The following is a 21875-nucleotide window of genomic DNA, read 5'->3' on the forward strand; positions in this document are numbered from 1 at the left end:
CTGCTGCTGTAACTGATGGATAATAAAGCTGCAGTTTTTCTACACATTTTCTATAATTTCTCTGCTGTACATACCTCCAGTGGAGCAGCATATTTCTGCACATTTCCATTAACATCGGATCTGGGTCAGGCTGCGTTCCATGCTGTGAACAGGAATGCTTTCTGGAGGCTGATACTTGTCTGTAACTGTGACTGTTGTGGTTCACATCAGGGTGGATGTTGGTGCCCAGGATGAGAGATGGACCGGTGATCACTCAGCCAAGCAAGCTGGTACACTGTGTGCTAGGGCTGCAGCGTTTATTTTCATTAGCAGTTAATCTGTCAATCATTCTGCGATGTCCTGAAAAATCTTTTGTTCAAAACCAAAAGATATTCAGTTCACTGACTAAAGAAGCCAGAAAAAGTTCACATTTGAGAAGCTGAAATCAGAGAATTTTGACTTTTTTTTTTCCTTAAAAAGTGGCTAGAGATACTTAATCGAGTGTCAAAATTGTTGCCACTTAATTTTATAGTTGACAACTAACTGATTAATGATAATCTCTGCAGCTCAGATATGTGATAATACTTTATAATGAGGGTACAAATCATATATTTAAGTAATGCTTAACTAATGCATGACCCATGATGATTTAATGCATGAATTATGTATGATGTTCCAGTTATCACTTAATTAAGGAATGTTAATTCACTGTTTCTTCATACATCAGTTGATATGGACCAAATTAGCTGAATTCCAGTTACATAAAACTTGCAGACTCGTGTATTTGCATATTACCTGTTCCCACAGAAATATGAGGCTATTTGTTTTAGATCAGATGCAAACATTTACACAATGAACATGAATACATAAATGCAGTTACACAAACAAACTTATACTAAAGATCTTATATCAATAACCAGAGCCGGCTTGAGGCATAAGCAAACTAAGCACCTGCTTAGAGCCAAAGGGCCCCCAGTAGAGCTTGAAATAGGCTGTTTTTGTGATATATTATTGTAAATGGTAATCATACAAAAAACATAATAATGTTTTAACTTGCTGGCTAGCGAATACCACATTCCTGCTGCCTTTGTCAGAGCTGGAGTCACGTTCACACACACAGCGAGGGACTATTACACCAGACTAGTCTTGGGCACTGAGGCAGTAAGGGGCCTCATAAAGAGGCAGTAAATTAACAGTCCCTCACTGATGATCTATTATGTGTGAACTAATTTGATAAATCCACAGTGATCTGATCGTTTGCTAATGGTGAGCAACAGGAATTCATGATTCATCCTGCGTAAAGCCATGCATTAAATTATCACGAGTCAAGCATTAGTTGAGTAATTCTTCAGTATATGATTTGTGCTCTTATTATAATATATAATGACACATCATAAACTACATGTTAAATATCACCTTCAATCAACAGATAACATAATATGTGGGGCTGCACAATATGGAAAAAGTCAAATGTCATAATATATGTCAATAATATATAATATGTCAATATAGATATTAATCAGTTCTGCAGGGATGACTATTATGGCTTGAGCAAAAATAATAAAGGACCAGTGTGTAGGATTTAGTGGCATCTAGTGGTGAGCTTGCAGACTGGAGACACCTCGCCTCAGTACCAGCGTTTAGTTTGTCCATTCTGGGCTACTGTAGAAAGATGGCACTGGCGCCCACCACATAAGAGGACCTGTGCCTTCTGTAGATATAAATAACAAAATGAGATTTCTAACAAATAATCACCAGTTATGTAGATTTAATGGCTAAGTAGGTAAAGGTGAATAATAGAACGGCTAGAACAGTCTGCTAAGTTCAGATAGCTGACATCACTTTACTGTAATTCAAACTTTAAAACCAGGAAAAGACAACACTTATGCCATATCAGAATACATAATGACATCCAAAATGTAAGATGATATGTAGTCTCATCACAAAATTGACATAATGTTGACATGCTGCTCAGCCCCAGCAACATGTCACACATCACTGTCAGGGAGCAGTAGATTCAGACACAGGGACACACACAAACACGCACAATGGCTCATGCACAGTGTAATGTGGGTCACCTGGCACAGCGGTGTGCGTGGTTTAGTCTGCGTGACTAGTGGCTGCCTGCATGCAAAACAGAGGCACGGGCACGCGGCGAGATACGGGGACAGGAACGGTGATGACAGACAGATAGCTTAACAGGGGATCTCTGGCTCTCACACGGTGTTCCCATACTTTATGAGAGCTTAAGTTTAAGAGCGGAATCATGAGTTGTGTGCACATATGTCTGTCTGTGTGTGTGTAGGAGGACTAGTTGTGCGTTTCATGCATTTGTGGAGCAACTGAGGCCTCTGGGGGAGAAAAAAAAAAAACACTCAGATTGGTGTGACGCAGAGATCCTGACTAACACACACATGCACACAGCCACCCACACACACGCACACGCACACAGAGAAGCTTAAAAAAGGGGGGATTATGGGCTATATTTGTAGGTGTGAATGGAGAGCAATATTTTCTTCTCTCTGTATTATGTGATCTCAAAAGTGAGCGCGTCCCTTTGATGTGTGCTCAGATCCTGTGTGTTTTCCACTGTGCTGTCCCTCGTGGCTCCTGGAGCTCGTTGGCCTATTCACTGGGCTCCATAATGAGCTGCTAATTATCCCAGGACCTCATCGAGTCTCTTTAGGGCCCGCAGCGAAGCCTCCTCCTCGCACAGGTTGGCATGGTGACCGTAGGGGAAGGGACCTGCATGGAGGAGGCCACCAAAAGGACCGCCACCGCCGCTGCTTCGCTCCTGTTCTCCTCCGCTGAGGGGGAGTGAGAGGGACACTTTTCTTTTTTTTTCACTCCCCAGAAGATAAAGGAGAGAGTGGGAAGTGTGGGGACAGAATTAGCTTTAAGCATGGTTTATTTAAATTTTATGAATTTTAGTTGTTCGTTTAAGATTTTTTAAATATACTCAGCATAAATATTAAGGCAACACTTTTGTTTTTGCTACAATTGTTCATGAGCTGAAGTAAAAAAAGACTTCTTCTATGCACCCGAAAGATTTTTTTTTTCTCTCCAATTTTGTTCAGGAGCCAGTGTCAGTGAGCACTTCTCCTTTGCAAAGATAATCCATCCTCTTAACAGGTGTGGCTTATAGAGATGCTGATTAAATGCATGATTATTGCACAGGTGTGCCTCGGACTGCTCACAATAAAAGGCTACTCTAAAATGTGCAGTTTTATCTTGAACAAATGTGAATTTGCAATAGCTGTGCATATGTGCATGCATCCATCCAGGTCAGGTTTAGTCTTTTTGTCCACAAAACACAGCTGGAGTTTCACAGGAAGACAGTGTTGCAGAATCCCCCAAACAGTGTAAGTGAATAGTTTTCAAATGGAAAAAAACAACTGAATTTTTAAAAAAAATTTCTGAATTGTTCTATAAAATTAGACTTGCATCACGAAAGCAGAAAGCTAAATGAGAGTCATTCAAAACATATCATCACTTTAACTACTTATTCAATACAATAATCATGTTGTGTAATCAGCATCTCTGCATGCCAAACCTGTCAGGTGGATGGATTATTTTGGCAAAGCAGAAGAGCTCAGCAACAAAACAGAATCTTAGAGAAATCAAGCTTTTGTGTGCACAAAGGTCCCCTGCAGATCTTTTACTTCAACTCAGGAAAAATGTGAGCAAAACCAAAACTGCGGCATTTATGTTTTTGTTGAGTGCACATGTGTGAGTGTGTGTTTGTGTGCTTCAGTCATGAACGCGTATTATGGGAAAGTTCTGACCTCTCCGGTAACTTCCACGCTGATTTAGACTCCTCTGGCAGCACTCGCCCCTTCCCATTTCCTGTTTATGGTGTCATGGAAACAGGCCGCGTTCCCTTTCCTCTGCTTTTGCACTATAACATAAAAATGTGCCCTGCTGCATGTAGCAAAGAGCCACAGTCTCATACCTCATCAGCTGGCACAAGGTCTGCAGCTCTGCTGCCGCAGCGTCTGTGACCAGAATTAGAACTTCCAATGACGAACGCAGAGAAATGGTCGGTAGAAAATTCAAGATTTATGGAGACATTTATCATCAAGGTCTTCATATAAATCACCTCTTAAAATCTCCTAATTCAAAGGCACCTCCAATTTCCTTTAGTTGCTAGGCAACCGCAGAGCGCCACAGTGATGCTTGGTGTTAAAGGCTGGCAGCCCAGTGTTGTAAAGTGGATTGTGGGGTGAATCACTGTCTTTTATAGCTCCGAGGTTCCATTACATGGCCAGCTGACAGTGACAATGATACACTGTCACTGGAGAGTAATTACACAGCCTGTTTATCCCTCTGGTGTATCCGCAAGCAAATTATATCAGCCAAATGGTTGCATTGGGGCTCGTGCCACTGGACAAGCAGTTAACTATTATAATCATTAGAACTAATTGGGGAGATTTAACAACATATGGTACTAATGCCTGAGCGTTGAAAATTTGGTTATTGGAGAAACAACAGTGCTATTTGATCATATTTTCATTTTCATTCTGCTCCATCTGAATTTTCATTTGAACACTGAGCATTGAACATTTCTGAATGACACCTGCCAACTTTATCACAGCACTAGCTAGCTCAGTGGTGCCAATGTTACAGCTCAGCCAAAGAGGACGATATTGAAGTTCCCATGAAACCGCCAGCGCCAGTCCTTATTGCTTCCTTATACTTACTTGTGCCCTGAAAAAACAGGCAATTAGGGAGGCACTAGTCACTTGTGCTGAATGTGTGGCAGTCAGCAGTTAACTACTTTAGCAACATTAAAGCTATCTTTCCATCACCTCTGTAAAGTATTCCCTGTCGGTCTTGGAGGCTGTTTTCAGTCCTGGTCCAGCTGTGTTCCCTGGGAGGCTAATGAGACCAGTTCTGTTGCCCGCTAATAGCAGGTAACTGTACAGTTAGCAGCAGCGAGCTACTTTAGCAACAAGCAAAGCTACTTTACAACAAAAAAGAAACAGGGAAAACCCAGGAGAACAGGTTAAGTAGATGTAGTTTAATAAAGAGAAAATAAAACTGCTCACAACCAGGTCAAGATTTCTGGAAATAGCAAATTGCAGTTGAGTTTTTTCTGAATGTATTTTTTTGCTATGTTGAGCACGACATCATCTAGTTCCATTATATTCAAGAGAAGGCTGACATCGTTACGGCCAATATCTGCAAAACTCTGCAACTCACACTCACACAAAAGCACCACAGGTGAGAGGAAAAATGTGGATTTTTGATTTTCGTGTTGAACTGTCTTATTAACGCCTGCATACCATGATATGATGTCTGTTACTGGTCTGTATGTGCCTGTGTTTTAAGTCTCTTTCACCGTGTTCTTCTCAGGGCGTGATCAAATCACTATGGGGCCCTGATACAAAATTGAGCATTTGGAGCCGTTTTGACCATCTGTTCCTCCTGCTCTGTGTGTGTGTGTGTGTGATCCATCACCTCCAAATATCCTATTAAAAGCGCTCTGCAGAATACACATGACAACATTATTTTTCACCTGGGGAGCCAGTAAACAACAAGTAGTCCCAGTTTGCTCACATTTTCATTCAGCACTATGAACCATGCAAACACAATATCACCTAAAAAATATATTTCTTAAAGCAGAATACTTGTAGGGTTCCTCTTCAAGAAGCTTTATGCTGAGATATTTGAGTCTTATAGTGTAATTCAGCTCATTGCTGTGACTTTATGGCCTACAATTTTACTAATTTGGTTCGGTCTCACTCTTCTCATCAACCTTTTGACAGCACAGAAGCTCTGAATCCACTGCAGGTTATAATTCCTGCTCAGCACCAAGCAGCAGACAGACAAAGTTAGTGACTAGCTGTTGAACATAGTGGAGCATTTAGCATCTAAGGAGCCAGATATTTAATTTAGGAGCTAAAAGGAGAGAGAGTATTGGATTTGTACTTCTCTGGTGGCCACAAACACGACTCCAAATGAATCCTAATGTTGCTCTGTGTCTGCCGGATGTGAAAACAAATAGGAAACGTGTTCACCTCAACAGCTTTACAGGGTGATAATATGTCAGTGTTGTGTTTACGGGTTGTTCCATTGCCCCCAAGTGGTAGAGTATGAGGCGTTTGGGGCCCTGGGGCAGTAGCCAGCTTTGCCCAGTTGGTAATCCAGCTTTGATTGTACTAAATGTGCTTTGATGTAGTTTGTCAGCTTTTTTTTTTTTTTTTGGTTGTTGTTTCTTTTAATTCTTAACATCAGTCTACCCAGGGACTGTAGATGAGAATTAGCCTTTTGATTTTATTTTAGAAAAATCAACAAACAAGAGTCTGCAAGCTGTTCTGTGAGGGTGTTCTTTGAACTAAAATGCAAATGTCAGCATGACGGCAACTGCTATTTTAGCACTAAACACAAAGAATAGCTGAGGCTGATGGGAACAGCGTTAATTTTGCAGGTCCACAGTAATGGACAAAATTGAAAATGTGACTTGATGGTGTAGATTAAAAGTCAGGGGTCACAAAAATTATTTTTCCTTCTGAGAACCATTGATATCTGGATATCTGGTACTCTATCCAATAGTTGTTGGAGACATTTCATTGAAGGTGCCATATATAACATTCACCCTGACTAAATGTCAAAAAAACAATGTAAAGATTATAAAAGCTGCAATCTGAACTTTTCTGTTCTTTGTTTTCATATCCAGTCCAGCTGTGCATGCATGTTAGTGTCCCCTTCTGACCTCCCCGTGTCCATTTTCAACATGGCCACCTGGTAAGAAACTTTCTCATATTTCAACCAAACAGCTGTGAAAACATCTGGGGCTAGAAGTAGACATTATAGTAACAAAATCTCGATCCATATTTGATCAACATGACACTGTTTGACTAATCTGGGCTTTGGGAACCTCCATAGGAAACTGGACACAAATGGCAGTTCGCAATCCTGAATTTTACACCCTGGACCTTAGAAAAACAAAACAAAAATGTCAGTTGGCAGTGCAAGGAAATGTCAGTGGGATTCATCTTCTGGGGGAGTAACTGATCTAATAGCGGTTTGGATATTTCACTCTGGACCTAAGTGGTGGAATTATGTTGCAACGCTCAGAGCCATGGCAAAAAAAATCCAACATTGCGCCAATCTTGCATTCATGTGGTGTCCGAAAATTCACATGAACGCCCCCACAAGTCAGAACAACACCGTGGAAAAGTTTCTGAAAATGTTGGTCCTAGACTCGCTGACTTGTTGCCTGAGGACATCATGTACGCAGAAACATGTCAGACAAAAGTAAATATTTCACTGATGGTAAGAAACCTTTCATTAATTCACATATTGCATATAATTTTCTGCTCACATTTAACTTGTGATAGCTGTGGTGTTAGATTAATTTAGATAACTTAGAGTGACCTAGATTAGTAATTAAGCTTATTTATTAGCACTGACCCCGATAACAAGGGAGGTAAAACAATATTTTAATGGTTTTAGGGAATATACTGGTGCAGCAACAAGTCTGGGACACAAGCTTCACACTGTTTTATAAGCATACTTGGATAGCAACATGACATTACAACACAAAAACCCTACCCATTGTAGTATCCATGTCGTTTCCACATTACCACCAAAGTTGGAAGAATGACTTCCCAGTGAATGCAACATAATTCCAAACACTATAATTTTCACGATGCACATTTTTGTGTAAATCCTTTTTAAAACGCTCCCATTCAAACCGTAACTCCACTAAAGACTACATGAATGGAGGATTGGATTTTAACTGTGAAATCAGAGATTCTCGTTGCAAATACTTTAAGAAACTGTTGGCTCTTTGTGTGTTTTTCCGTCTGCGTGTGTCCATTTGTGCTACATGTCAATTACAGGCTCACATTCCTGAGGTTTATACTGTAGCTGTGGGCGTCTCTGCATATGACTTGTTGAATCTGGACAAAACAAAGACCACAGTATGTGTGAGTAGATTCCCTGCGTATGACCTCACACACTGTGGGACGGCGCTCAGTTACAGAACAAACAGCTCATCTCTGACACACCATCAGAGCTTGTTGAATGGCACTTCAACACAAGATACATTCTGTAGTTTGATTTTTCTTTTAATTGTTATTTTGGTCACACTTTATTTTACAGCTGTAAGAGGTAACAATCTCTACTTTGTATCAAATTACACAAATAATATGTTCTTTCCTACTTTCTGTTGCCCCTAATTACTATCTAAGAAAGTCTAAAAAGGGTCTAACAGTGGGAAATAATAGTCTTTAGTTTACAGTACATTTCTGTTGTACTATGTCTCTAATTATCCTCAAATGAAGTCTAATAAAGGGTCTAACAGTCGTAACAACACACTCTTAAGTTTATAGTACAGTGCTGTTGTTATTTGTCCCTAAATACCCTCTAATAAAGGGACTAACAGTGGGAAAGAATACAGTTTAGTTTACAGTACAGTTCTGTTGTAATGTGTCCTTAATTACCCTCCAATCATACACTTTAGTTTACAGTAAAGATCCGTGTCTCAAATTGTCCTCAAAGAAAGTCTAATAAGGATCTAACAGTGGGAAATAATACACTTTAGTTTACAGTACAGCTCTGTTGTAATGTCACTGATTACCCTCTCATAAAGTCTAATAAAGGGTCCAACAGTGGAAAATAATACACTTTAGTTTACAGTACAGTCCTGTTGTAATATGAATTACACTCTAATAAGGTCTATTAAATAATACTGTCCATTAAAGGACATTATTTTGAGTTTTTCTCAAATTTTATATAAAGCACAGGTTGGTAAGTCTTATTATTGTACTGTAAAATAAAGTGCGACCGTTATTTTATTAGGTATAGCTACAGTATGGGTGTGGGTTTCCACAGACAGGAATTGCAGTCTATCTTCCAACAGCACAACATTTAACAGTCATCTTGGTGTACTTTGGCAAACAGCTTTATGGCTGAGTGTGTGTCAGCTGTCCCGAGGCAGTAACATCCCGCCCATCTGGTTCAGCAAGCACTTCCAAACAAACAGTGAGAATTATTTTTTTTTTTTTTTCTGTTTGACCATGACTTGATGGTATCTACATTTCCTCCTGTGCCCGTTCTGCTCTGCGACCAGGAATCCTGCCACACTAGAGTGACACGGGTGGATTGAAGCCAGACATTGTCATCTCATTATCAACACCTTGTCAGCCAACTTTTTCTCCACTCCACAGCTCTCCCTTCCTGTGTGTGTGTGTGTGTGTGTGTGTGGGAGGCCGTTGTTGTGTGTGGGACGAATTCAAGTTGAAAGATGCCTCCATGCTCAGTCGCCTTGTCTGGGGGATTACAGCTGCCTGAGGAAAGCTGCACAGAGCCACAGTGAAGGAAGTGCTTATACTGACGCAGGCATCAGTCTGTTCAATCTGGTACCTTTTATCCCTCGTCACTTGTTGTCTGTCCCTGAGAAGTCACTTTTTGTTTATCACAGGCAGGTTTGGGAGGGCTGCTTGAAAATGTATTACGATGCACTTACTAATTACCTGTTAAAAAATGTAGTCTAATCTGAATTGCATGACATTAAAGTAATGTAACCTGATTCACTAAACATGGTGACACTGTTTAGCTTAACTTTTTATGTGTTAATTTTATTAATTGTTTGTCAAAGCTATTTCTTTCATTGTTACGCACAAATACTTTTAGATCAATAGCGGTAATTATGCACATTAAATGTATTTTGTTAAGTAACTATTCACACTTCACATTTAAACTTAAAGTTAACTGACATAAACTTGCTTGTTTTTTTTACCCAGCATCACCACCTACAGTCCAAAATATTTTTTCAGTGGTGCTTGTAGTTGTACTGACAGGTTAGCTAGCTAAGTGGATTTTCTACGTAGCTAACGTTAGCAGATGTTCTGTGCAAGTGACATTAGTGCTTCGCAGAGCTGGGCAGTAATATATTACTTTAATATTATCACTATTTGTCAGCAATGAGTACTGTAAGGGATTACAATGTGCAGAACAGTAATTACATTACAGTTACAGTTAATCCAAATCACTGAATTACTTTTTGACCTACGTAGGCTTGTGATATGATATGACTTATCTTACGATGGTGTGTACGCGCAGCAGGTCAGGTCACGTCAAAAAGGACGGAGGAGGAGGAGGAGGAGGGAGAGCAGGTGGAAATACTGTAATTATTTTGAGATTGTTCGGCTCCTCGAGAGAGAATAAAGTCGTGATGGAATCTAATTTGAAGACGACACTCAGAGAGGTCGACTTTGTTTCCACCACAGCTAACAAACATTTCACTGGATGAGCACTTCAACTTTAAGTAATGTAGAGTAATGTAACTAATACAAATAATAAGTGAAGTAATAACGTTACTTTTTATAGGAGTAAAAAGTAGAAAGTAAGTTATTACACTTCCTTAATAGCACTGGTGTTTGGTTTACGTAGCTAACTTTAGCGTTTGTCCCGTGTAGTAAACATTGGCAATTGGTCTTACTACTTTTTTGTATCCTGATTACTAATCCCATTACATGTAGTCCAAGCTGGCAGGTACAAACAAGCAGATGTACAGACTCAGACTTTTTTTGCTTAGTTCTGTTTCAGTTACACACTTCTTCTTTAACATTTCCTCTTTTAGATGTCTGCAGGTTATATATGAGTGTGACCATATTGTTTGTGTGTGTCTGCAGAGCACTTCCTGCTCGCTGACAGTGCTGTGATAGGAATAACCTCCTACCGGGCCGGCGGACAGTTAAGCCAGGCCCCCCCCCCCCCCACCCCGCTCTCTACGCTGACATATTTTCAGCCTGTTTCACGGCACACCTCACATTTCTGGCACAGAAGTTGCCAGATGTGATAGCGGCTGAAATGGATAGAGAAAGAAAGAGGTGAGAGACAGACACAGAGAGAAATAGATGATTGTAAGTGTGTGAAGGGTAGTGATGAAGATGGAGTGTGTTGGGGGGGTGTTTGAGATGCTGTTTATAGCTTAACACTACACTGTTCGTTAGCAGTCAGCAAGAGGAGGGGAGGAAATGAACAATGGAAGAGGAAATGATCAGTAATCTGCAGTGCTAGCTGTCAGCCTCCACTACAACAGACTCTGGATCTCATTATAGGTAAATTCATTTGGCTTTAGGGCCAAGGCCGGACTTTACACGAGTGTTTGAGGAAGCACGTGTGTGTGTGTGTGTGCAGGGAAGCATAGATGCGTGGTGAACACTGGAGGAAGCAAAGATGGAGTCTGTTTTGGTTCTGTGATGCTCTGAGCTCCTTTTGGAAATTTGTTTGTTGTTTGTCACCATATTTTATGTCTTTACACTCATTGTGACACATATTAGAATCCTCCACTTTGTTTATTTGGAGCTAGACAAGCCAATTGGAATAGAGATTTAGCATTTGGCAGCTAAATGCATTGCCATTCACTGGAGATCTACTGTTTTGCCAACTCTTACACACTGTTGGATTAAAGGTACAATATGCAAGAGTTATAATTTATTACATTGAAAAATGAACTGAAATTAGCAACAGAATGTGAGAAAATAACAGTTCTGACGCTATGTCAAAGATATCTGTATATATTATTACAGAGATATCTATGCTAAGCAGCTAGTTTTGGCACGTCCTGTCTCGTAACACCACTTTGTACCTCAAAAGACGATAACGAGTCACTATAGCATCCAGTCTGCCCTAAGTTCAGCAACACTCAGTTGGTTTTCTTGACGGGTTTCGCTCCTGGCACCAGGACTGACCCCACCGTAACCTCCACTCAAGCCTCTGGAGGTAGGTGCTGACTGATGTCCGACCTCCCTCTCGCTCCTCCCTCACGTCACGGCTCCCAGTCCCCTCCTGAACCCGCTGTATCGTCCCTGGTTGGACCTGCTGTATAACACCTTGGTACTGTATTACATGTCGTCAAACAGGCCTCCGTCAGTCTCCGAGGCTGTGTTGGGTCTCAGTCCAGCTGTTTTCACAAGGAGGCTGATTCTGGTTCTGTTGCTTGTTCCAGTGATACTCCTGTGATACTACGTTTTCTGGCATGTCCCCTTTCAGAAGCTGATAAAAGTTTGATCTCCCCAACCCCCAAAATTTTAATCACTCTTTAGCAATAATTGGGGATGGAACTGATAAAAACAGAATTTAAAAGGTGAATTTTAGTGAAATGAGAAGCTGTCTGGAAAAGGGCAGGCATTTAAAAAAAAAAAAAACACTTGACAGGTGATTGGATGAACCAGGACTTGTTAACAAGGTTGAGAAGAGTTACCTTTTATATGATCCACAGCAGCTTTTTGTGTGAATATCCTGAAAAAAGATAAGGTTTGGAAAGAAATCCAGGGAGTTACAAATACGGGACAAGTTCAGCCCAAGTTCAGTCACTTGCTTCCAGTCAGGAAGCGGTGTAATCAAGCCCTAAATGAGCTAAAAAGCTAACAGTTAGCAGCAGTTGGGGGTTATTCTGGTGATATGCTGCTTATGTTTTGCACCTCAAATTCTTTAACACCTGATAAAGTCTATTATATCAAAAGGAAACTCTATGATTTCCCTGTGAATTTGGATTTTTGGAAACAGATATCTTGATATGTGGACCTTATTTTAATCTTCATTTTCACTGTGCATTGTTGCATGTGTTTTTGTGTGTATTCATCTATAGGTTCCCTTATTGTTTCTAAATCTGTTCTATAGCTACAGTATATACATAATGGAGACAAAAATAGGGGGGGAAGAGGAAGGAGCAATTGAAAAGAGGGAAGAAGTTGAAAGAAGAGTACAAAAATAGTGAACAGAGTGTAAACCAGGCAGGGAGAGAGAGTGTGAGTGTGTGTATGTGAGAGAGAGAGAGAGAGAGAGAGAGAGAGGGAGGTCTGAGCGGGGAGAGACGGAGCTTGCCGTCTGGAAAACAGCATCTTTCCCTCCACTCTGCTCCTCCCCTCTTCCCCTCTCGGCATCTCTCCCACGCTCCAGAGCTCAGCCTTCAGCTCCCCGGATCCTCCCAAAATCTCCCGAGGTGCAGCCTTGTTTGTGTGTGTGTGTGTGTGTGTGTGTGTGTGTGTGTGTGTGTGTGTGTGTGTGTGTGTGTGTGTGTGTGTGTGTGTGTGCAGCCTGCGTTGAGTACTTGACGCTGTGCTCTCTCAGTACTTTCCGTGTGTGTGTTTCTCCCTGCAGCTGAGGTGGGCGTGTGGAGCCTCTGACCCTCTCCTCTCGCCCACTCTCTTTCTGTGTCTCTCCCTCTCTGCTGCAGCTAAAGGGGAGCATGGATGGACTGCGTTTACCTCCACTCATCGAGGAGGCTTTGGACTCTACAGGTCTGTGCAGCTTTGTCGCTCTCTCTGTGTGTGTGTGTGTTTATCTGGATGGATGCAGTACGGTGGCTATTTTTAGCCCTGCACTACAGATCAGATCAGATGTGATGAGCAGAAAAGGTAGAGGAGGTGATGTTTAACCACTGCAAGGAAAGAGTGTTTACTCCTAAAGTGATGTTGAACTGAGGAGGCGGACTGAAGGAGCTGGAGAGGAGGTGGTCAGGTGGTGGAAGGAGGTGGAGGGATTATCGTGTCTTTATTAGGCGCTGCTGTGGTCGAGCTGACAGACTTACTGAGTGACTGACTGACTGACTGAAGAGTGGGCTTTGCTGTCAGCTGTGGCATCTGTGGACATTTGATGGAGGCTGCATGCTGCCAGGTAATGGAGGGAGAGCTGGCAGCCAGAGCAGTAGTCTGTGCTGTGTTACATGAGTTGCATATGTTATTCTGAGGCTGATTGACAATTGATGCAAAGTGTTGGATGTTATTTCAGCACAGCTTCTGAATTATTTTTACACTTTGTAGTCAGAAATTGACGTGCATGCAGTGGTTTCAGTTGCGCAGCTGCTTGTTTAGAAACTTCATACCGCTGAATGCTGCTGTTTTTAACTGTGTATCTGAAGAAGAATGCGTGGAATGTGTTTTTCTCTCTGTCAGTGTGTCCCAACAAAGAAGAAGAGTGTGTTTTCTGTATGTTGTGGATGGGCGTGCGGACAGTGCAGCTCTGTGTGGGACGCTGCTGGGAGGATGTTTACTGGTGTGGAAAGCAGCACAGGTCAGCAGCCCTTTGACCGGTGGCCAGGTTGCCAGATGCAGGCTTCCTCTTCCTGTGCAGTTCTGAACTTTCATTGACATGTATTATTTGGTTTGCTGCTTTGCAGCTGTAGGCGCGTTAAGCCACTTTGTTTCACTGAGTACTTCCTCTTAGCTGACTTATTCTTTCTGTCTCCATGAATCAGTTAATCATTTCAGTCATTTTGCAAGCAGAAAAGTCAAACATTTGTTCCAGCTTCTTAAATGTGAGGATTTTTGGGGGATCTGGTTGATTTTTGGTTAGATAATTTACATTTCATGGTTATGGTGGTGGAAACGCTACCACTTTTATCCACACAGACCTCCAAAATCAACAAAATATTAAACTTCCTTGCAAGTAGCCTTAAACAACATGAATTTGGTGGATTATGTCTTTGCTGTAGACTTATTAAGTCACCTTGTTCTGAGTGTTAGGTGAGTCATTCTCTTTAGAGTGGCAACAGTTGGGCTAGTAGATTGGAAAAATGTGTTGCCAACTAACATACAACATAAACAATAAATCATTTAAAGCTACTATAAGGAGTTTTTAACTGGTTATAGAATAATCTCAGTTTAATACTGAGGCCTCTATATGACCTACATTCATGAGAAGAATAAAAAAAAATCAGATGACCTGTGCCTGTGTTTGTTTTCATGTATGTTAGTGGGTGGAGATTTTTATTTAGATAATTTTATTTTTGACATTATATTTTTATGGCTATTATGGTGGAAACACTACTGCTTTTGTCCACAGGGGCCTCCAAAATCAACAAAATGTTAAATTTCCTCATAGTAACTTTAAATGACATGTATTTGGTAGTTTATTTCTTAGCTGTAGATTTATTAAATCACTTTGTTGAGAGTATTCAGTGAGTAATTGCCTTTAGATGCAGCGACTTGCAACGATTGATTAATCGTTTCAGTCATTTTTGCAGCAACATTTGCTGCCTCCAGCTTGTCAGATTTGAGGATTTGCTGCTTTTCTCTGTCATTTTTGATGGTAAATGAGGAGTCTCTGGGTTGTTGATTGTTCACTTTGGGTTCTGGGAGATCATCAAGGCTCAACAATAAAGATTGCCCGCTTGCCCGGGGCAAGTAAAATGCTATGTTGGGCGAGTAAATCTAGCAAGTCATTTGCCCAACAGGACAAGTGATGAAAAAGAATGGTTGTTTTGATTATCAATTGATTGGTTTTTCATGCAAAAATAGTAGAAAATGCTGTTTTAAAGCCTCTCAAACATGGAGATTTCATGCTTTTCTATTTTATATCGAGTATACAATAATCTGCAGATTAATCGTTAATGAAAATAATCTTTTGTTGCAGCTCTAATTTGCTATATGACGTTTATAATGCTGAAGCCTGTGTACTGACACTCGTAACGTGGATGTTGTTTGTCTCAGGAGAAATTCTTCTACCCTGACAAGCTTGTTCCTGTTATCTTTAACTCTGGGGACCTCTCTCCTTTCATCACAGCCTGAGGCATGCTTTTAAAGCCGGAAACTCAGCGTCCAGTGATGGCAAGTGTTGGTCTTAATGTAGCGTGAATCCTGGCTGACTGACCCTAATAAGGATAGACATACAGCGGGCGATGGCAAGTATTAACAAGGGCATTTTGGAATAAATACAGTTGGGGATCTAAATGGTTTGAGGTGCATTTATTCTACCCTGGCTGAGGTCTTTTTTATTGAGACATCAATCTGGGATCTTCAGAACAAAAAGGTGGTTTTGTTTGTTGCGAACAGTAGTTATTTTCTAGGCTTTTATTTCGTAAGTCCTGCTGGGAATGAATGCCACGCTACACTGGAAGAGACGCTTCTAAATCACTCGCTACATCTACCAACAGGGAATACAAATGCTCTCACACAAACACACGCTCCCGCTGATCAATAAAACACCATCAGAGGCTGCTTTGACATTTGCAAGCTGTCTGTGTGTCTTTACAACCATCGGACACCATATTGTTCCTCCCACTTGCACGAGTCGCTGACCATATCTCTCTCCATCCTTCTCTTTGCTTTCCCACTCAATATCTCTTCCCCCTCTTTCAGTCGCAATCCGCTGCTCTCTTCAGCGCCCACACACCCTCCAACACACACAGACACACACACACATGCACATGCACGTGCGTGCGCCTGCAGAGACACGCAAACCTTTGCACCTGCCGTGCAGTGCCTCAGCCCACACAGCATTTCTCTCCTGTCCTCTCCAGAGTTGTGCCCTCACGTTGTGAAATCCACATCAGCAGCAGTGATACTTCCTAAGGGGTGCACACAAACAGGATTTCTCTCGGCTCTCTGGAACTAATAAACAGCAAAGTTGCTGCCTTAGACAAACTCTCAAACCTCTGAGAACAACAACAAAGTGAGATTCTCACATCGGTGTTTAACATGGCCAGTCGTGGGACTAAATGAAAACAAATAATGGATGTTTTTCCACCCTCAGGCCTCCCGAGCTCCTTCTCTCTCAGCCCCAGGAGCCCTAAAAAGTGTGACATGCCTCCTTGCTGCACCACCCTATCCCTGTTTCCCCCATCAGACTGTCAGTGCCTCATTTTAAAACAGGCTTTCAAGGCACTCCCGTACAAAAGTGAGTGTGCCACATGTTTTTTTTATTCTCTCTCTGTTGCATAATGGAAAAATTCCTAAAACTTTGGAGTGAATAGAGAAGGTTTGTGAGCTTGTGTGGCTCCGTCTTACAGATTATTCTACGGATTCTTTTCCTTACTTCTTGTCTCCCCTCCAGAAACGCTCGGCATTGTCACCCTATCATTAGTGCTCCGGCTTTCTCCCGCTGGGTCTTTATCTTTCTTGAATTGGCAGCTTCTCTGTGACAGGGTCATATCGAAAATCTGATTGGCCGCCCCCAAGTGCCACCCCTTTATCCTCAAGTATGATTGGCTTTCTGTCCAATGAAAGGCCGGAAATTAGTTTTAGTCATTGTTTTCTTTTGTATGTAACCTAGTTTTAATTATTTACAAAGTTAATTTACAAAAATAAGAAATCATAAAAATAAAAGTAGTTTTCATGATGGAATGTGGAAGATGAAGATGGAGGTACAGTGGAACTTTTGAGGACTTACAGAATAAAGTTTGGACACTTTGGTGCCACTGGGTTGTGTTATGATTGGTAGAACTATATATCTTTTAAATGAAAAGTTAAAACACAGTAATGTAAGAAACTGTAAGAAACTGTAAGATAATGTAATGTTAGTGATTAAAGTAGATATGACAAATGTGTACACAGACTCAGAGGGTGTCTGAGGAGCAGGGCGAAAAAAATATAAAGGACACCACTTGTATGTGATGGGGCGCCAGTGTGGCGAAAAACACACTAACCCTAACCTATCATAATAAAAACACACAAGGAACTGTTTAACTGTTTCAAGGCACGTAGGGGCCAAATAATCTTTTAGTGTGTAATGTAGCCTAACCTAGAAGGGCACTTTGGGGGCATTTAACAATGTTTTGCCCATGAGAAAAGCACCCCAGAGGGCATTTTATCATATTTTGTGCACTGGAAAGGCACTTTACCACGTTTTGTCCGCTAGGAGGGCACCCTGGAAGGCACTTTACCAGATTGTATCCACTAGAAAGGAACCATAGTGGACACTTAATCATGTTTTATCTACCATAGGGGCACCCAAGAGGACTTTTTTGCGTTGTTTTTTTTTCAAACAAGACAATGAGAGCGATGTAAGGAGTCCACATACTTCATCCGACCCCTGCATACAGGTCAGGGTCACCCCAATCACAAAAGTCTGGAAATGCCCCTGCATGGTGCGCTGTGGTATCCCAGCTTCCCTCTGTGATTTAAGTGATGGAAAACCTTCCAGAGAGATTGCTTTCAGGTGGGAGGCACTGATATGTGATCAAATGGATTATTACTGCATCAGTCATTTTCATGCTTTGTTATCTGTCGCTATTCATATCCCTCAACGGAATAAACAAACAACACACATGTATCCACTGACACACATCCACACGTGTTCCCATAAAAATGTGCATCTTCCCTGGATCAATCACCTACAGTATGATATGTACACACTGACATGCTATTTGTGCATGCTTATCTAATGAGGCCAAATTGTAGCACATTCTGCAATGCATCTCTATCCCGTTGACCCACTTTCTCTTATTTCCCTTTGAAAGTGCAAACATGGATTTTCCATTTAAATAACAGAGCGGCTCATTAAGTCGGCCCAACTCTTGGGTGCTTGTGGTTCCTGTTTCTTTTCTTGTCTTCTGCTGCTGCGGTTGTTCTTCACTCTCCCTGGAGTTTGCAGGCTCAAAGTGCCGAGAGAGGAAAAGATAAACTCACATTAACCTCACAAGACCTCCACCCCATGTAGTTCACGCAGCTTGAAGTCAGCAGATCTCATATGATGGTGTCCTGACTATGCAAGACACCTTATAAGATCACTTGGGCTTTTCTCTGGGGCAAAGGCAGAAAGGTTTCCATGGTAAGCAGAACTGTGGACCAAAACACAGCTTTATTACCACGGTGACTTTCCATATGGTGTGCAGGTCACCATGGAGATGAACTTGTGTACAGCTTCACCTGACTCCTGTTAGTTTCCCGAGCAAGGGAGCAGCTCGAGTGCCCTCGGGCCGTATCGTAATTCCTTCTCCTTCCTTGCATCTCTCTTATTGTCTTCTCCTCCTTTCCTCTTTTGCTCTCGCACACGCTTTCTCCGCCTTTTTCAACTCCCCCTCCCCGCTCCGAATTATGTGTTGCCAAGGAAGTGTGCCAGTGCAGGGGAAAGAGCTACAACATCAGCGCTGGGCTGGCTTCAAAGCTGGGGTAGGAGGGGGTGGTGTGCATTATGCATGGCCTCCTACACAGCTGCAGAGATCCATGGCATACATACAGATACCTAACACACGCAGCTTCAACATAGCAGACTTGTTTGATGATATATGTGTACATGTACATAGGCTCACCTGAAGTGGAGCTCAGAGATCATAAAACATTGTTTCACAAGCCTGCATGCCCACATAATGTATACACATACTAGTGATAAACCAGTAAATCAGTTGGCACTGAGATAATCAGCATCAGTTGATGCCTGCAGTCACAGGGCTGATAAACATAAAATGTTTGCAGACGAATCTGCAGGCAGCCTTGTCAGTGTGGCTGCTGTGGAACAATGTTAATGTGAGTTTTGGGAAGGAAGTGAAAAAGTTAGTTTTGAGCCCTGTGCTCTTACTCTCATGCATCCTGTAAGCATTTGCCCTTTCCTCATCTTAACATGTTTCTGACATTTGAAATTACATGTTTTTGGATAGCATTAAACATATATTATTTTATACTGTCTAGAATAATGCAGTTGAATAACATCGCTTCTGACTATGTTGTAGTAAATGAAACCAAGACTGAGACAAGACCAAATGCTGTCACATCTCTGAGAGTGGCGTTGCAGCGTGTGGCATTTATATCTGAGCTGAAACACACTAGTTAAGGGCAGCTTGCACACCTAGCTAGGTGGCAAATAGCTGGAAAGTACCTGAAACTAGTGCCCTGCTCTGCAGATCGCTAATGGTAGCTAGCTTTGGTAGTGTCACTTGCACCTGACTTGTCTTTTCTTATGCTTCCTTTATAAGTGTTGATGTGGTCTGAGCTGTGTCAGTAAGCATTGCATTGCAGAATTAACACACCGCTGTGTGAACTCTTTGTGGTTTAATTAGCCACATGTTATTATCAGAGACGATTTGTCTGACATCTCATCCCAGACAGCTGTGTCTCTTGCCTCCCTCATTCATTCATGGAGTACAGTAACAAAAATGTAAAATTAGAAATGAGTCACGTCATTGGTTGCATTTGAAGCAGGAAATTTTACATTCAGTCACAGTTATGATGTTAGCAAATGAATCAGACTGCGCTCAGGGAATTTAGCCCTCAGTTGTAGTCTTGACTGGTTTTGAAATAAAATCCCTGGTTCTCTTTTTCTGAGACCAAGAATGTCAAAAACTGACCAAGACCAAAACCGACTACCACAACATTACTTCTGACATACTAAACCCTGCTCATGCTGTAAAATCTAAAGTATAACCCAGTGTGTTTCTCTATTCCGTCTAAAACAACATGTCACAATAACCATGTGAATTTGTTTGTAATGTGCATGGAATACTGGAATTCTACATGAACACATCGACACTGGAAAACTCATATCGGTTGACGACTCATACAAGTATGTGAGCACACAGAGGTGTTTGCCCACAGTATAAACTCATGCACACACATTCAAACACTTTATGCACAGAATCACGGACACAAAAATGCTGCGCACACCCGAACCGCTTACACTGCCACCAGCACCACCAGCACCTGTCTGCTGCTCAGTCCCATTTTCAGCGTGGCTCAGCACAAGTCACCCATCACACTACACCTGTAGACAGCCTCCAGCTCCTGTTTCAGCGAGCAGTCATTTCTTTTTTCGCAGCTGATCTACCTCCAGATGTTCCTCTCGATACCGTAAAATTAGATATTCAAGTAGCAGTGATGGAGAGAGAATGGAGTAGACTCATTTACTACGGGGGGAAGTTCTCTTGAAAACTGCTTTGTGCCACATTTTAAGTGATGTATAACACCTGATTATATAAAGCAGTATGAAAAATGGAGATCAAGCTAGTAAAAAAAGTAGACACACCATGTCTACAGTATAATGTTATCCACTCCATCACACTGTCAGTTTTTGCTGCATATTTAATATAAAGAGCTATAATTCTAACTGCAGAATCACACAATGGTTTTCCTCTGTGTCCCACATCCACGCCTCTCCCAGCATGCCTCTGTTCACTAAAATCCTCACTCTGCTCCTCAATTTTGCAAAGTGCAAATTTCATTACACTCCTCCTCCTCACTCCATCACCGAACACCAAATCAGAGGCAAAACAAAGGGCCTGTGTTGCTACATTAATGTTTAAATTTAATCTCAGACAGCTATTCTGAGATGCTGACAAAGAACACTCAGTCTGCTTGTTGTCTTGTTTCGAAAGTGGCACAGTGTTTGCACTGACATTCTCAATGTGTTTTGCTGCAACGTGATTACGAAGGAATGTGCTGTGGCTAGATAAAGCCATCCTCTCCCTGGAGCGGTAACACCGCTCCTGAGATGACTCTCCTGCCCGTCCCTGCTCTTGTATGCATGCAGCGTCCATGTCTAATGCAATCCCTGCGTGACTAAAGACCAGCGCTGTGCCAAGAATGCAGCGGAGTGATCACAGGTGTCACTGCAGCTGATTCTGCTGCACAACGTGTTTGACATTCACTCACAAGGTGAGGTGATAAAGCTTATTTAAGGAGGGAAATGATTAACAGGCCAGCTGGGAAAAGCTAAGAAGGGAGACGCTGGAAAGATATGGACGTAGGGGTGTCAAGAAAGAGGTAAACGTGCTGCAGCCAGCTAACAAGGACCTGCAGGTCTGTCCAGTGCTCTCAAGGGCAGGATGATGTTGCCACAGGAGAAACTTGGAAAATTAGTCCAAAGTCTACTTGAGCACGCGGTCTCAAGGCCACAAACTTTTATTCAAAGACTAACATTTCAACACCAGATCTGTCTTCATCAGAGTTGACTCTGGGGAAAGTTTTCAAGTCAAATTGTATTTATATATCCAAATCACAAAATACTCAACATCTGTCCAGTATTAGCAGATGTCCTAAATGATTTCTCAGTGCCCAGCCAGTTAGGAAAAGCTAAAGTAGGCAGAATTATGTGGAAAGATAGTAAGGGGGTAAACTCAAAGGTCAAGCCAAATTTTATTTATATAACCCAAAATCACACAATTTCCCTCAGGGGGTTTTATGGCACTATCTGCCCTTAGACCTTTGATTTTGGTAAGGAAAACAAGCAGG

General features: G+C 41.7%; 1 protein-coding gene across 6 annotated transcripts in view; it reads left to right on the top strand.

Moving 5' to 3' along the window:
* Positions 1 to 12807: 12807 nt before the first annotated feature.
* The window catches only part of LOC146316892 (uncharacterized), a 30108-nt gene continuing 21040 nt past the window's right edge, over positions 12808 to 21875 (top strand). The window contains exons 1-2 of one of the 6 annotated variants that reach the window (XM_084734075.1): positions 12808 to 12937; positions 13172 to 13235. In XM_084734075.1, coding sequence (XP_084590201.1) covers positions 13188 to 13235 — 48 coding nt within the window. In that variant the 5' untranslated portion in view covers positions 12808 to 12937; positions 13172 to 13187. Of the gene's footprint in view, positions 12938 to 12989; positions 13236 to 13457; positions 13612 to 21875 lie in introns of those variants that run through there. The other 5 variants (XM_084734077.1, XR_014771749.1, XM_084734074.1 and 2 more) reach the window with 5 other exon arrangements.

The sequence above is a fragment of the Lutjanus erythropterus genome, chromosome 13 (assembly GCF_056507025.1).
Source record: "Lutjanus erythropterus isolate fLutEry1 chromosome 13, fLutEry1.hap2, whole genome shotgun sequence".
Taxonomy (NCBI): domain Eukaryota; kingdom Metazoa; phylum Chordata; class Actinopteri; order Lutjaniformes; family Lutjanidae; genus Lutjanus; species Lutjanus erythropterus.